The sequence below is a fragment of the Nerophis ophidion genome, linkage group LG08 (genome assembly GCF_033978795.1).
Source record: "Nerophis ophidion isolate RoL-2023_Sa linkage group LG08, RoL_Noph_v1.0, whole genome shotgun sequence".
In the NCBI taxonomy this organism is placed as follows: domain Eukaryota; kingdom Metazoa; phylum Chordata; class Actinopteri; order Syngnathiformes; family Syngnathidae; genus Nerophis; species Nerophis ophidion.
The window spans coordinates 73,802,890-73,820,533 of NC_084618.1; the positions used below are offsets into that span (position 1 = coordinate 73,802,890).

A 17,644-nucleotide genomic window follows, 5' to 3' on the forward strand; every position below is an offset into this window, starting at 1 on the left:
ATACCCCTCATTTTTGTATTTTTTATTCTTGTTTTGAACACAGACTTTTTGAAGTGCATGATAACTGTAATTTACTTAGACTTTTGAATATTATTTGGACGTATGCATTTATTTAAGTTTGTCCAAGGTGTGTTGCAACTGTCACAAGTATAAAGCTACTTTTTTAAAGTAATACATTTTTTAAGGATGACAAAAAAAATCATGATGCCGAAAGGATATCATTATGTCAAGATAATGGTATTTACTTAATTTAAGAATATTTTTTAACATATTGAGCAAAAAGGTCTATTTTTATTTTCTACCAAGAAAAGTGCACTTGTTATTAGTGAGAATATACTTATTTTAAGGTCTTGTTGGGTTCATTGAGGTAAGCTAATTTTACTTGTTTTGGAAAGTCTTGACTAGCCGAAATTTCTCGTTCTATTGGCAGATAATTTGCTTCGTTCAAATAAAATACCCCTCATTTTTGTATTTTTTATTCTTGTTTTGAACACTGACTTTTTGAAGTGCATGATAACTGTAATTTACTTAGACTTTTGAATATTATTTGGACGTATGCATTTATTTAAGTTTGTCCAAGGTGTGTTGCAACTGTCACAAGTATAAAGCTACTTTTTTAATGTAATAATGTTTTTAAAGATGACAAAAAAAATCATGATGCCGAAAGGATATCATTATGTCAAGATAATGGGACTACTTATGTCAAGATAATGGTATTTACTTAATTTAAGAATATTTTTTAACATATTGAGCAAAAAGGTCAATTTTTTTTTTCTACCAAGAAAAGTGCACTTGTTATTAGTGAGAATATACTTATTTTAAGGTCTTGTTGGGTTCATTGAGGTAAGCTAATTTTTACTTGTTTTGGAAAGTCTTGACTAGCTGAAATTTCTCGTTCTATTGGCAGATAATTTGCTTCGTTCAAATAAAATACCCCTCATTTTTGTATTTTTTATTCTTGTTTTGAACACTGACTTTTTGAAGTGCATGATAACTGTAATTTACTTAGACTTTTGAATATTGTTTGGACGTATGCATTTATTTAAGTTTGTCCAAGGTGTGTTGCAACTGTCACAAGTATAAAGCTACCTTTTTAATGTAATAATGTTTTTAAGGATGACAAAAAAAATCATGATACCGAAAGGATATCATTATGTCAAGATAATGGTATTTACTTAATTTAAGAATATTTTTTAACATATTGAGCAAAAAGGTCAATTTTTTTTTTCTACCAAGAAAAGTGCACTTGTTATTAGTGAGAATATACTTATTTTAAGGTCTTGTTGGGTTCATTGAGGTAAGCTAATTTTACTTGTTTTGGAAAGTCTTGACTAGCTGAAATTTCTCGTTCTATTGGCAGATAATTTGCTTCGTTCAAATAAAATACCCCTCATTTTTGTATTTTTTATTCTTGTTTTGAACACTGACTTTTTGCAGTGCATGATAACTGTAATTTACTTAGACTTTTGAATATTATTTGGACGTATGCATTTATTTAAGTTTGTCCAAGGTGTGTTGCAACTGTCACAAGTATAAAGCTACTTTTTTAATGTAATAATGTTTTTAAGGATGACAAAAAAAATCATGATGCCGAAAGGATATCATTATGTCAAGATAATGGGACTACTTATGTCAAGATAATGGCATTTACTTAATTTAAGAATATTTTTTAACATATTCAGCAAAAAGGTCTATTTTTATTTTCTACCAAGAAAATGCACTTGTTATTAGTGAGAATATACTTATTTTAAGGTCTTGTTGGGTTCATTGAGGTAAGCTAATTTTACTTGTTTTGGAAAGTCTTGACTAGCTGAAATTTCTCGTTCTATTGGCAGATAATTTGCTTCGTTCAAATAAAATACCCCTCATTTTTGTATTTTTTATTCTTGTTTTGAAGACTGACTTTTTGAAGTGCATGATAACTGTAATTTACTTAGACCTTTGAATATTATTTGGACGTATGCATTTATTTAAGTTTGTCCTAGGTGTGTTGCAACTGTCACAAGTATAAAGCTACCTTTTTAATGTAATAATGTTTTTAAGGATGACAAAAAAAATCATGATGCCGAAAGGATATCATTATGTCAAGATAATGGGACTACTTATGTCAAGATAATGGTATTTACTTAATTTAAGAATATTTTTTAACATATTCAGCAAAAAGGTCTATTTTTATTTTCTACCAAGAAAAGTGCACTTGTTATTAGTGAGAATATACTTATTTTAAGGTCTTGTTGGGTTCATTGAGGTAAGCTAATTTTACTTGTTTTGGAAAGTCTTGACTAGCCGAAATTTCTCGTTCTATTGGCAGATATTTTTGCTTAGTTCAAGTAAAATACCCCTCATTTTTGTATTTTTTATTCTTGTTTTGAACACTGACTTTTTGAAGTGCATGATAACTGTAATTTACTTAGACTTTTGAATATTATTTGGACGTATGCATTTATTTAAGTTTGTCCAAGGTGTGTTGCAACTGTCACAAGTATAAAGCTACTTTTTTAATGTAATAATGTTTTTAAGGATGACAAAAAAAATCATGATGCCGAAAGGATATCATTATGTCAAGATAATGGGACTACTTATGTCAAGATAATGGTATTTACTTAATTTAAGAATATTTTTTAACATATTCAGCAAAAAGGTCTATTTTTTTTTTCTACCAAGAAAAGTGCACTTGTTATTAGTGAGAATATACTTATTTTAAGGTCTTGTTGGGTTCATTGAGGTAAGCTAATTTTACTTGTTTTGGAAAGTCTTGACTAGCCGAAATTTCTCGTTCTATTGGCAGATATTTTTGCTTAGTTCAAGTAAAATACCCCTCATTTTTGTATTTTTTTTCCTTGTTTTTGAACACAGACTTTTTGCAGTGTGCAAATATATACTATCAGCATAATACAGTCATCATACAAGTTAATCATCAGAGGATATACATAGTATATACATACTCATGTTACCTGAATGTACTACATTTATTTGCTCAAAACTTGGTAAAAGCTTTATTTAAAGTAGCATACGGGTTGATTTTGAAGCAGAATATGCACGCAAGCACACCAGTCAGCGTGTCCTCAATCATATTTGCATTGACCTATGCATTGACCTGATTTCCGACCGTATAACAATCCACTTTCAGGTAACCATCCTCACACTGCAAAAATTATTCAGTGTTCAAAAAATTAATGGTGTTGTAGGGGTATTTTATTTGAACTAAGCAAAATTATCTGCCAATAGAACAAGACAATTTGGCTTGTCAAGACTTTCCAAAACAAGTAAAATTAGCTAACCCTAATGAACCCAAAAATACCTTAAAATAAGTATATTCTCACTAATAACAAGTGCACTTCTCTTGGTAGAAAAAAAACAAACATTTTTCCTCAATATGTTATAAAATATTCTTAAATTAAGTAAATGCTAGTGCCATTATCTTGACATAATGATATGAGCTCGGCATTACATTTCTTGAAACCAGTAAACTTACACTAAAAACTAGTTAATTTTTCTTAATGGAAAGGCAACAAGGCAACCGCTTGTTACTCTCGGGGTCTCCTAGCCGCTCAGGCAAAATCATATGGTCTAAAGATGCATTTTTCCATGGACAACATGACATCATTGCGCCGAATGCGTGCTCTTTCAGTCAATTTATGCGCACATATACAGCCTGGCCTCCGGCTACATTTTTTTTAATTGTAATTTGGAAGAATTTATCTGAATGTGCATGAGCTATTTCTGTTCAAAATTGTTTGTCATGTCACATGTTAAATTTTTAAATATTAACTGTAACTTTACTGTACTGTGCCAACGGTACTACTGTATGAGTACGCATTTTCTATTGTTTCATTGAAAATAAAAAAGCAAAGTCCATTTGGCTGTCATCTGTTTTAATTATGGGACACATTTGTGTCAAAATCATGATTTTTTTTTTAACGCTTGAAGTAAGACATTATTACTTTAAAAAAGTCGTTTCATACTTGTGAGTGTTAATGACATAGCATTGCAAAAGTTGATATTCTAGTTTCAAGCATGTATTACTCAATATAGGTCATACAATCTTTAGCAACAAGCTGTAATATTTTACTGAGATAATTTAGGACCCAAAACCTTAAAACAAGTAAAACACTCTTAACATGCTTAGTGAGAAAAATAATCTTATCAGACATAAAATAAGCAAATGTCACCCTTATTTGAGAGATTTAATCTTACTTAGATTTCAGTTTTTGCAGTTCAGTTAAGGTTAAATTGTGTGGTCAATCTGCGTATTACATGATTAACCTAGAGTTAGGTTGTTATTTTTGACAGACCTAGTTTTGAATTCAATTTATTAAAGAAATACCTCTGAGCAGTTTCCTTTAAAAATATTAAGGCTTGTCCCGGAACCGTTAAAGGGGAACATTATCACGATTTCAGAAGGGTTATAACCAATAAAAATCAGTTCCCAGTGGCTGATTTTATTTTTCGAAGTTTTTTTCAAAATTTTACCCATCATTGAATATCCCGAAAAAAGGCTTTAAAGTGCCTGATTTTCGCTATCTTTAAATCCATCGTCCATTTTCCTGTGACGTCATTTCGTGATGCCAACATGGCGGATAGCACAGCAAGATATAGCGACATTAGCTAGGATTCAGACTCGAATTTCAGTGGCTTAAGCGATTCAACAGATTACGCATGTATTGAAACGGATGGTTGGAGTATGGAGGCAGATAGCAAAAACGAAATTGAAGAAGAAACTGAAGCTATTGAGCGAATAGCTATTGAAGCTATTCGGCGATCGCCTTCTAACCAACGATTGAGTGTCACAGGGTATCCATACATCTCTGTGCCATGTCTGTCGTAGCATCGCCGGTAAAATGTGCAGGAGCAACTTAAATTTGTCGATTGGTAAGTGTTTGTTTGGCATTAAATGTGGGTGTAGGGAAAGGCTGGATACAAATATAGCTACAAATGTACATACAGCTAGCCTAAATAGCATGTTAGCATCGATTAGCTGGCAGTCATGCCGCGACCAAATATGTCTGATTAGCACATAAGTCAATAACATCAACAAAACTCATCTTTGTGATTTTGTTGACTTTATCGTTGGAAATGTATCTGCTTTGAGTGTCGCAGGGTATCCATACATCTCTGGGCTATGTCTGTCTTAGCATCGCCGGTAAAATGTGCAGGCGAGGGACTTTCGGATCTTTTGACCACTGGAGCAACTTAAATCCATCGATTGGTAAGTGTTTGTTTGGCATTAAATGATGGTGGAGGGAATGGCTGGATGCAAATATAGCTACAAATGAGGCATGACGATCCAATATGTATATACAGCTAGCCTAAAGAGCATGTTATCATCGATTAGCATGCCGTGCTAATCGATGCACACTCCACGTAAGTCAACTTAAATCCGTCCCTGATCGTGTTGTTACACCCTCCGACAACACACCGACGAGGCATGATGTCTCCAAGGTACGGAAAACAGTCAAAAAAACGGAAAATAACAGAGCTGATTTGACTCGATGTTTGTAACGTGTTTGAGAAAATGGCGGATTGACTACCAAGGTGACGTCACGTTCCGAGAGCGAATAATAGAAAGGCGTTTAATTCGCCAAAATTCACCCAATGAGAGTTCGGAAATCGGTTAAAAAAACATATGGCCCTTTTTCTGCAACATCAAGGTATATATTGACGCTTACATAGGTCTGGTGATAATGTTCCCCTTTAACTGAAAACCGAGGTATGGACTAAACCGTGAGCAGGTACGGCCCTACTTCAATTTCATACACAATGCAAACAGTACAACGTGAAAGTTTTTCTCAAATATTCTCATAAAAGGACAAATAGTAAGAAAAAAAATGTTTGCTTACTGTGGTACTAACCATCCCAGCGGATGAGGGATCTGGCCTACGGTGCCAGGTGACAGCGGATAATAAGGAGATATATCTGGAGGATGCGGAGGCCTTGGAATTCCTGTGGCAAAAAAAAAAAAAAGACATGAGAAGAGAGGAGGTGGACAGACAAGACGCAAGAATCTTTTGTCACAATTCCGTCTTTGTTGAAAGTGTCGCACATCATAGATGGGAAGAAGAAGAAGCGGAGGAAGGCTTGTTGCTTGCTTAATCATGCTCCCTGATCAAAGGCCTCGGAAGGCGACAGCGGCACAACGCGTTTGCACGAGGCAGAGGGGAAAGAGGTGAAGAAAGGTGGAACAACACGATGTTTGTCACGTTTGTCTCAGGAATCGGAAGATTACCAATACGTAAACTGACAATGGTTTACAAGTTAACAACAGTATAATTACGGCTGCGATCACAGAGAGGCGCCTGTCACCAAAATCATTGTGTATACATAAAAAAAACTACTGGAAACAAGAAGCTGGTATTGCTTTAACAACACATTTGTCTAATTTATGCGAATGGGTGACTACTTCAATCGTCTTTCGTGTTCTTCCTTTGATGTAGCGGCATCTATAAAATTGTCTATAACGACATGTCAACATTAAAGCGGGAGAATCACATTTGTCATTATTGTTTGCATTTTTATTCATATTTATTTTTGCAAGTTGGTTAGCATGGACTTAAATAGAGATTGTCCCAAATTTCCGACCACCTGTCATTCCGAATAAATCAGTCCACATAAATTGATAAAAATGGTCCCGTTGTTAGCACTGGCTTTCGTTCCTGCTTAATAGCGCTTCAGTAGGCTAATATACCACAATATAACATGTCTGAAAAACAAACATGATGTCAAATATGAGAAATTGCATTTTCAAAAATCAGAACAATAAACTGTATAAACCGCAGTAAAACTTCCCACAATCATATTACTATTTTAAATTAAAATCATTGCATAACCCATACTTGCCAACATTGAGATCTCCGAATTCGGGAGAAGGGGGGGGGGGGGGGGGGGTGTATATATTGTAGCTCCCTAGAAGAGTTAGTGCTGCAAAGTGGTCTGGGTATTTGTTCCGTTGTGTTGCGGTGCGGATGTTCTCCCGAAATGTGTTTGTCATTCTTGTTTGGTGCGAGTTCACAGTGTGGCGCCTATTTGTAACAGTGTTAAAGTTGTATATACGGCCACCCTCAGTGTGACCTGTGTGGCTATTGATCAAGTATGCGTTGCATTCGCTTTTATGTGTCACATATAATATGTGAGTAGGCCGGCACGCTGTTTGTACGGAGGAAAAGCGGACGTGACGACAGGTTGTAGAGGATGCTAAAGGCAGTGTCTTTAAGGCACGTCCCCAATATTGTTGTCCGGGTGGAAATCAGGAGAAATACGGGAGAATGTTTGCCCCGGGAGATTTTCAGGAGGGGCACTGAAATTCGGGAGGGTTGGCAAGTATTAATAACACTGACAAACCTACAGACCGGTGACACTGCTCATTTACTGGAGAAGCAAGCTAGCTTAAAAGCTAACATGTAAACAAGAGTCATTAAAATCCTTTTATTACAAAACATTCCCCAATCTAAACCTGTATAAACACATGATTTAGCTGTGCACATTAAACTTGCAGGATAAACTCTCTTAGACGGATCGATCAACACTCGAAGCAATGTGACAACCGGAAGTGAATTTGTGTGACATCACATAAACCGGACGTAACGACCCACCCACAGTTTTTTCTTTATCAATAAAAAAACAAAACAACAGAAAACATATGCAAATTTAAATGAAAGAAGATAAACATTATTTAAACACTCAAAATGTATATGGCTCTTAAGTAGCCAGAACATATTTTTTCTGCAAAGAAAGTATACTGTGTGACTATTTATTTATTGTTTGATTTTTCAAATAAACTTAGTTATAATTGTGTATGAGTACTTCTTGAGCACATTCAATAATCGTGATCATTTTGGTGACAATAAACGTGTTATGAAATGTTCATATCGTTACATCCCTCGAACAACACTAGCATTTAAACGGTAGCTTCAAACTTTTAGACAGACATACTCCCAATACATGCAATTTATTAATTGCCCGATTTAAGTACCAACAGTGCTATATCTGTAATAAAGCAGAATAACGAGACGGATTAGAGTGAAGGGAAGCTATTGTTAACTTTGAATGCAAGCAAATATATTTGAATCCTAGCTACTTAGGCTAATGCTAACAAGCCAGCAGGCTAGCAAAAGTCAAGTAAATGCAGAATACGGTGCAAACTACAAATTGTTGGGTAAATCATTACACTATTGACTTCCTACATTTCAGGTTATTCAGTGATAATCAAATTGAATGTAAAAATACATTTAGTTAAGTTAGCACAGTTTATAACAGGGGTCGGGAATCTTTTTGGCTGAGAGAGCCATGAAAGCCAAATATTTTAAAATGTGTGTCCGTGAGAGCCATATAATATTTTTTAACACTGAATACAACTAAATGCGTGCATTTTTAAGTAACACAAACATTTTTAGAGTATGATAAGTATATTATGCTTTTTAATAACACCGTTATTCTGAAGCTAACCAATAATAAATAAAATAATTTTTACCATTAATGCCACTTCGAGAACATGTGCGGTAAAAAAACGGAAGGATGGATTAAAATGCATGAGAATGTTTTATATTTTCAACGTTATTGATCACATTACGCCTGTACTGGCTCACCTGCACTGGCTTCCTGTGCACTTAAGATGTGACTTTAAGGTTTTACTACTTACGTATAAAATACTACACGGTCTAGCTCCATCCTATCTTGCCGATTGTATTGTACCATATGTCCCGGCAAGAAATCTGCGTTCAAAGGACTCCGGCTTATTAGTGATTCCCAAAGCCCAAAAAAAGTCTGCGATCTATAGAGCGTTTTCCGTTCGAGCTCCAGTACTCTGGAATGCCCTCGAGATGCCACCTCAGTAGAAGCATTTAAGTCTCACCTTAAAACTCATTTGTATACTCTAGCCTTTAAATAGACTCCCTTTTTAGACCAGTTGATCTGCCGTTTCTTTTCTTTTTCTTCTATGTCCCACTCTCCCTTGTGGAGGGGGTCCGGTCCGATCCGGTGGCCATGTACTGCTTGCCTGTGTATCGGCTGGGGACATCTCTGCGCTGCGGATCCGCCTCCGCTTGGGATGGTTTCCTGCTGGCTCCGCTGTGAACGGGACTCTCGCTGCTGTGTTGGATCCGCTTTGGACTGGACTCTCGCGACTGTGTTGGATCCATTATGGGTTGAACTTTCACAGTATCATGTTGGACCCGCTCGACATCCATTGCTTTCCTCCTCTCCAAGGTTCTCATAGTCATCATTGTCACCGACGTCCCACTGGGTGAGTTTTCCTTGCCCTTATGTGGGCCTACCGAGGATGTCGTAGTGGTTTGTGCAGCCCTTTGAGACACTAGTGATTTAGGGCTATATAAGTAAACATTGATTGATTGATTGATTACCAGCGGATTTATTAATTACTTATTGTGTTAAGCAATGTCAGGTAAAATTAATCTGAGAGGCAGAAGCAGTCATCAAAAGAGCCACATCTGGTTTGAGTGTCATAGGTTCCCTACCCCAGGTTTATAATGTTAATTTTGACAATCTGAATTAAAACAAATGTTCCATTTCGTCCTCTTTGCCAACATGGCTACCTTTTCGCAGTCTGATTATGCAAAACCTCGATTAAAAAAAACCCACGTCATTTATAAAAGCTAGTCAACGAGTTACAAGTGTTGGGAACCTAATAAGTCTCGTTAATGAATTAAGTCTAATTAAGCCGCCCCATTAGGCACTACATTAAACAGCAGCTGGTACATTATTCGGAAGCCCATGTCAAGGCCAACGTAATAGGGCTGTGTTATTACCTAAAATGCAGACTGGAGACCAACAAAAAGCGTTCATTAGTCAGCGAGTGAGGCAAAACAAAACAAGATGAGATCAATATGTTTTGGAGTATGGGTAGTCCAAAAAAGTACGAAAGTTTTTAGGCCCATTGCTGGTTGTTATTGTAAAAACTGTCCATGTGAAGTGATTTCAGCATGCAAGTGTTGACTTCCCCAATACTGAAGTCCAGACACGTACCTGTTTTGGGGTCCACGTCCGTCTGTAGGTGTGGGGGTGGGTTCCCTGGTGTGAAGTGCTCATTGCTGTAGGTGATCAGAGGTGTGAGAGGGTGCACGTGGTGAGGGTGCTGAACCACTGGAACTTTATTAGACTGAGAAAGACAAGAGAAAAAAAGAGGCAAGGGTTAATATCTGCGAGAATGAGAGAGAGAGTCCGTAAATAAAAGAGGTATCATATTCCGGGTGCTCTCCCGGCGCCAAACCACTGAGCTTCAGTGAAAACAGTGCGGTTTGTAATTAAAAACACTTTTCTGTGGTGTGATCCTGGAATCCAGTAACAATCTATGAGGCCCTGGAGGGTTGCCACTGCTCATTTGGGGCCCGCGTGATTAAGCACTTTTTAACCAGACTAATCGATCTTCGGCAAACCACCAAAAATCGAGACAGGGAATGTAAAACCACAGTCATTAACACTTTGCTCTCTCCCTGGGTTGGGTTCTTAGAGACCAGGACTGTATCATGAGGAGTGGAGAGTGGAGAACTAGGCTGAAAATCCATTTTGCCATTTTAGCCAAATTACTGCGAGCTATGTAATCTTCTCATTGTGCTCCTAAGTGGCACAGCCCGGCCTCTATCCCTTTTTTTCAATTACCCGAAGATTACAGTGGAGCTAGAGGGATGTGTTGCCATGGGCCCCCGTATCCTCCCAGAGTTAACAAGCCCCCCCTCATCACTCCTGGCCTGGGACGGTCCCCCTAGCCACCAGATAACCAGATTAGAGCAGTGTTGTAGATTAGGCTGGTGGCTTTCGCTTCTTTACTCACTCTTTATCCTGCCCTCAGCAGTCAAAGAAGCAGCACTAATCAGGCTTATCATAACATGGATGATATGTTCAAGGGTGGGGGTGATGGCAGAGAGGCGGGGCTGATGCGCTGGTCTCTTATAGGGACTCACATACCCTCATTAGTGACTTAAAGCCATGCAAAAGGAAAAAACTGTGGCACATTTCTGGCAGTAGATGCTGTCAGGGGGGGGGCGGCGTGCACCCAGGGGCTTGTACCAATGGGGGTGGACAGGGTAGACAGATTGGGTTAAAATGGCCATCTCAAACTAAAGTATGGAGGATCTGGGGTAGGATGTGTGCAAGCCTTCTCCATAGCAGTGGAGAAGTGGGGGAAGCCGGGTGGTGGGGCATTCCCAATTGCCATGGTCCCAATGAAAGATTAATGAACCCCGCAGAACTCCAGGGAGGCAGCGAGACTCCTGGGACTCATTCACAGCCTCAAACTGAAAAGGCTGTGGAGGAGTGGTGGGGCTGAGAGAGGGGGGGGGGGACACATATATGTGTTTGTAAGGGTTGGATTAGGGGGTTCTCGGTGGAATGGCATTCGTTAGAAAGAAACACAAACCAAGGCGCTGCTGATCTGATCTGCACATCCAGAATAGACGGATGATGGGAAGAGGTGAAAGAAAAAAAACGGATGATGACAGCTGCCCCATACAGCTGACGAGTCCTGTCGCTCATGCTCCCTTACCCTCGCTCCCTCTCTTCCCTCACCCCCTAACCTCCTCCCTGGAGTAATGATGTGAAAGAATGTTGTCGATTCTTCATTTGTGCTGTAAAAAGCTTTTTTTCGCATAGGTTTGGAGGAAAAGTCTTTTGTCCAGAGGTCTCGGCTATTAAAAGGCCTGAGACCAAACTTAAAGAGGTCTGAAAGAGTTAAAAAAGCAGTGGATTTCTGGTTTACAGCAAGAAGGACGTGGGTTTGGAGCAGGACTTACTTTGAGGAAAAAGCTAGTGACACTGTGGGTTATACACTGCGAGGGTACCGGGTACCTGAAGGGTAGTATACCCTCTGAAGTACATTGGTTCTTCTACTGAGAATCATCAATCAAGAGCAACACATTGACTGAAAAGGAAAGGAATGCTTGTCTTCCTGTCATACCTAAAGGAAAGTGTTTACTTTCCCTTTCCATGCTAAAATCCACTCTGGTTGTCAAAGATGCATACCCCGGTGGTCCCTGAAAGAAGAAGGCCTTGGCTCCTCCTCTGTGGCCGAAAAAACTCTCGTGTTTGTCCGCTTCAACACCAACAAGGCGCCAGCAGACAAAAGCAGGCAACGTGGGAGGCTTCTCCACAAAGATAGAACAAACAAAAAAATGCTTCCTGTCCGTTTCCACCGACGCTAAGTAGCATCCTTCACCACAACAAACAAATATAGCATCAGACAATACAATTTGTCCAGCAAAGTATGCCGAGCTTTTCAAGCCTCCAAAAAGACATTCACAAGACCCTGAAGACAGTTCGAGAGTACGCATGCGTCCATTGATGAATACGCAGACTTCACTCCTTGTCCAGGACACACAGGGCGCCTGCCTGCCTGCTGCTGCGGCGTAAGGAAGGCAACACGCTTGAGTGCAAGCGTGGGATTTGCCACCTCTTGTTCTGTGACTGATATGGCCACTGGTGCTGTTTATTCACCGCTCTATTCCTACTTCCAGCTGGGAGCCTTATATTACTTGAACACTCACTTTTTCAAGCCTGGTTTCCAAGCCCGAATGCCAAATTGATGGCACTGAAGTAAGTACATTTTATTTATAAAGCGCTTTTCACAGATAAAATCACAAGCGCTGTACAAAGCATAAGTGAAGTAAAACAATTCAATTAAAGCAACGAGGGCAACATCATAAGAAAGATACAAAGTGGGTTAAAATTGATAGTCAAAAGGTGCATTAACTAAAAGGTTTACTAAAAAGAGAAGTTTTCAAATGTTTCTTAAAAGTTTCAACACAGTCAGGATCAGGAGGGACTGGTGCAAATTGTTCCAGAGTCTGGGAGCTATAGCCTCGAATGCCAGGTCTCCGTGGGTTTTAAAACGAGTTTTTGGGATCTTTAGAAGACGCTGGCCTGAAGACTGTGGTTGCGCACTGAAGAGTATGGGCATAGCAAGTCAGTGATGTACTGAGGGGCCCCACCATGCTATGTACGGAATGTCAGGACTAAAATCTTAAACTCAATGCGGAATTTAACTGGAAGCCAATGAAGACTATAACACTGGGGTGATATGGGCTGTTCTGGGTGCACCGGACAAAAGTCTAGCAGGCACACCGTGTGCAGTCTGAAGTCTCTTTAGCGTTGACTTGTTGAAGAGAGAGAAAAGAGACAAAGTGAACGTGTGAATGAACATTTCGAGATCCAATATTGACAACAAATTTCTCACTTTAGAAATATTTCTGAGACGATAAAAACTGCTTTTGGTCAGTTGACGGCAGTGATCCTCCAAAGACATGGACTGATCCAACATAACCCCAAGGTTTTTTGAGGCTGCTTTTAACAGATGCACCCAGAGCACCAAGGGAGTTCTTGATCAAAATGATTAAATGACTGTAAAAAAAAATATTCCGTGGGAAGTGGTCAAATTAATGTGCGGATTCTAGTCAGAACTCCGAGAGGAGTGACCGAGTGAGACTATAGGCTGTAAAGACCGATGTGGATGTTCTGGACAGGAACGAGTTGTTGGCCTTGCATTTCTGCCTAGTGGCACTTTGTAGGGCCCTAAATGTGAAGGTGCCAACCTTAGGGGGCCAGGGGAGGGCTCGGGCCAAGGGAAGAAAAAGGCTTGGTCTACGCTAAAGCTGCTTTCTTCTGCTTTATGTCACGGTATGACAAGTTGTCACAACAGTCCGCCAGACGCTAATGAGCTGCAAGTGAGGCCAGAGCAGGGATGAGGTTGAGGGATTCAGGGGATGAAGGATGGCATGATGGATTGGCGTTCTCTTAGGCCCCTCACATTCCAGAGCAAACTCTACTAGAAAATGTCCCCCGTCCATAAGAGGACAAACAAAACAATTAATAATAAACAAATATCCAAAAATGTTTACGCACAATTATTTTTCTGAAGAGCATTCCCTCTGGAGATTTGAGATCATCCACAGCTGGCATGCAAGCCCCCCAATTCAAGCAGACAATCTAAAAGAATACTTAAGGAAGTATCAGTGATGGAATATAAACTGCGGAGACAAATTCAAGTCTTGTTCAAGGCATTCTGCTCAGATTAGGTCTCACAAATGATATTTCTCGGTCCATCGGCGGAGGATGGATCCGAAAGTGTTGACTGTGGAGAAGAGGCAACTCCGAGGGCCCAAATTGGGGGCTCCGGAGACCCCCGTATGTTTTATTGAACTTAATTATGCACTTTACAGCCTTGACATGCCGACTGTTTGATCAGAGCGCAGAACAAAAATATTATGTGGGCCAGAGCCTTTGCTCCTCCTACCCTCTGCCGCCCCCCCCCCCCCCCCGTCCTCATGTTCCCTTCGCTATACGCACTCAGGTCGCTCGTCAGCACTCATTTTTCCCGCTTCTCACGTCTTTGATAGTCGGCACATCAAATGGAATGGCAGAGAGGACATGTTCTGATGTGTCACACATAAATAAAGCTGCGCACAAGTAGCTTAAATATGAAGTGCTATTTGGTGGAAGTGTTGACAAATTGACTCCGGGGCGCCGGTGTGTTAAAGCTCTCTCTCCATTCGTCTTTTCAACATAAACAGCCTCTTGAGCTCTCGCACCTGAGTTAAACGGGCGTCTCTGAGAGGTGATATTGTGTGGATACGGCAGTGAAGAGCGCCAGTGAATTCCGCCTTTTGAAATGCAATCAGACTGCACAGAATTTCGCTTGAAAGGCTGGCAATCAAGAGTTTGAATTGGGCGCCGACAAAAGAATATGTTAAGCTGTCAGGTTCTTTTTTTTTTTATGTACATTTCATGCATAAGACATGATCAAATACGGTTTTGTCAGGTAAATAACATCGCTTTTTAAATGTGCGGGACGCAAATTAGTATGTGTACGTTGTCACATAAAGCACAGTACACACATTTTAAAAGAAGGTGACCGCCCCCCAACCTGTCAGATGAGTGCTAAAAACGAGAGCGCTCACATATCTGCTCAGATTGAGATGCCAGTAGCCCACCCCCAGGACTACCAACTCGGCTCCCGTCTCCTCTGACCCAGCCAAAGATTCATCCCGCGGGTACATGACCCCACCACCCCCTACTCCCACCCGAGCCATCCCCTATGCGGGAGAGAGCGAAGCTCTCTTGTAGGTAAACTTCATCTATGTTTTTACACTCCCTGACGGTTGACCATTGTTCCCCAAGGGCATTAGTCATTTGAGCTGACTTTTATCAGGGTCTGCGGCCTACCTCTCAAAAGAACACCAGTCACCTTATCCAACCGTCAAGTAAATAATACCGCAACAAGACGTTTAAAATTTTACATCCTTATGTACAACACACAAGTGCTCAGCCACCCTTTAACCGGCCCCCAACATGCCAGAAAGGTGCTCAGATTGAGATGCCAGCAGCCCACCCTGAAGGCTCTTGTCTCCTCCAACCCGGCCGGAGATTCATCCAACGTTTACATGACCTCCCACCCCAGCCACCCCCCTAACCTGCGGAGAAGCTCCGTTTCTGGCGCCCCATTCCCCTCCTGTGTGGGTGAACTTGACTGTTTTTACACTCGCCGACGGCTGACCATTGCTCCCAAGGGTGTTAGTCATTTGAGCAGCTCCGCAGCAGGGTCTGCGGCCTACCTCTCCTCAGACCCCGCCAACCCCCCATCTCTGCTACCGGGCGCCTCATCCATCAGTCACTTTTAACCACAGTTTTTCCACTGGAAAGTTTTGATGCCGGTCACAAGAAGTGAGGGGGAAAAAAAATGACCGAGGGGTATCTTATACATTAATACACAAAAAGACCCTCCTGTAAGTGTTGGGGAGGGGGTTCCTCGGTGCCTCCGGGATGCCTGGAGACCAACCGGCATCGTAAAAAGCTCCGGCTCCAAGGTAAAATACACATGATCCAAAAAGACAAGAAAAACTCTGACAAGCCTTTATTTCTTTAAGTTTTACTCATCCAAAATGCCTCAAGAGCCCCCTTCACCCTCCGAACTTCATCCAATCCAAACTTTACCTACTACACTAAAGTAAAAAAAATACTCAAATTAAAGGCCTCTAGAAAAATATACAAAATATGTAATAATAATAATAATAATAATAGAGTATTCAGAATGTAATGATAAATACATTTTAGGAAACCAAATAAAAAACTGGACTATTTCCGTCATTCAAACTTTTTTTGGTTATTACACATTTTCCACATTTTTAATAATCGAACCCCTGCAAGAAGCGTAACCATGACGCTCACAAATTAAATATTTATAGAATAAATTATTTAAATGTGTGCACTGTATTTCTCTCTCCAAAACATATATAGTCATACACTTATAATTAGGATTACGCTAGAAATGTACATTTATCAATGCTGGGAATGGATGCATTATTTATTTAAATTCAAGGAGAAAAGGGCGTTATTCGTTTTGGACACAGCTAATTCACTTTTAATTAATTTCTTCCATTGCAATATTAAAAAAAAAAAAGGAAATTGTTGCGAGCATCCAACACCGCGCCAGGCCTCGGGCATCCTTCTCCGGAGGCCCCAAAAAATCAAAACAAAGCCCAGGGAATGCCCTTTTCTGCACAATAGCATGGGGGGGGGGGGGTCTCTGGCTTTGACAAGTAAAAGAGCCCCCTGACAAGGCGGTGGCTAATTGCCTGCCCTCCCCTCCATTCAGCCGGGGCCCGCCACGCTCCCGCTCCCACCTTTTGTCCCATGTGCGCTTTCTTAAGTGATGGACAGCTCGCGATCGCCACAATGGCATAAACAAAAACACAACAACAACAACAACAAAATGAGGGAGGAGTGATGCGGGCGGGAATATTTTTCACGGTAACTAATGACCCAAAGAAAACGCTTGAAAAGCGAAAAAAGTCAGCCAAACTTTAGCAAAGCATAACATCCATCCATTTTTTTAGCATTTGTCCCTTTCGGGGTCACGGGGGGGTCACTGGAGCCTATCTCAGCTTAATTCAGGCGGTAGGCGGGGCACACCCTGGACAAGTCTCCACCTCGTCACAGGGCCAACACAGATAGACAGACAACATTTACGTTCACACACTACGGTCAATTTAGTGTTGCCAATCAACCTATCCCCAGGTGCATGTCTTTAGAGGTGGGAGGAAGCCGGAGTACACGCAGGGATCCCACGCAGTCACGGGAAGAACATGCAAACTCCACACAGAAAGATCCCGAGCGCAGGATCGAACCCAGGAGCTTCGTATTGTGAGGCAGACGCACAAACCCCCTCCACCGTGCTGCCGCAAAGCATAACAAATACCCGTTTATTCACAATTAGCTCATTTTAAAGAAGCGGGCATGTTGTTGTTCATACCGACAGCCATCAGGTGTATAATTCATATGTTCCTTCTTGACTGCACTTAAATGTAGAATATATTTATACTATTCATATATTATATATATATAATATGTTATATATTACTTATTATTATTATTGTCTACTGTGAGCGAACTGTGGTGCTGAATTTCCCCCAGGGATCAATAAAGTACTTTCTATTCTATTCTATTGACATGTGCATGTAACTTTGGTGGAAAAAATTTTTTTTTAGTTTGGACAGTAAAAAAAAAAATTTTTTTTTTAAATCAATAAATTTGTAAAAGATTTTGTCAATTCACACATAATTTTGGGTTATTTGAATATAACCATAATCACCTTAAAAAAATACAAAACTCTGAAAATATTGCTGCATGTTGAAACGGCGAGATA

At 40.1% G+C, this 17,644-nt stretch overlaps 1 protein-coding gene across 19 annotated transcripts in view; it reads right to left on the reverse strand.

The window, feature by feature from the left end:
• tcf7l2 (transcription factor 7 like 2) overlaps positions 1–17,644 on the reverse strand; it is a 248,815-nt gene that overhangs the window by 47,155 nt on the left and 184,016 nt on the right. For all 19 annotated transcript variants that reach the window (XM_061909697.1, XM_061909706.1, XM_061909704.1 and 16 more), the window contains 2 exons: positions 9,979–10,111; positions 5,841–5,943 (listed from right to left, as the gene is read on the reverse strand). In XM_061909697.1, coding sequence (XP_061765681.1) covers positions 5,841–5,943; positions 9,979–10,111 — 236 coding nt within the window. The remainder of the gene's footprint in view (positions 1–5,840; positions 5,944–9,978; positions 10,112–17,644) is intronic.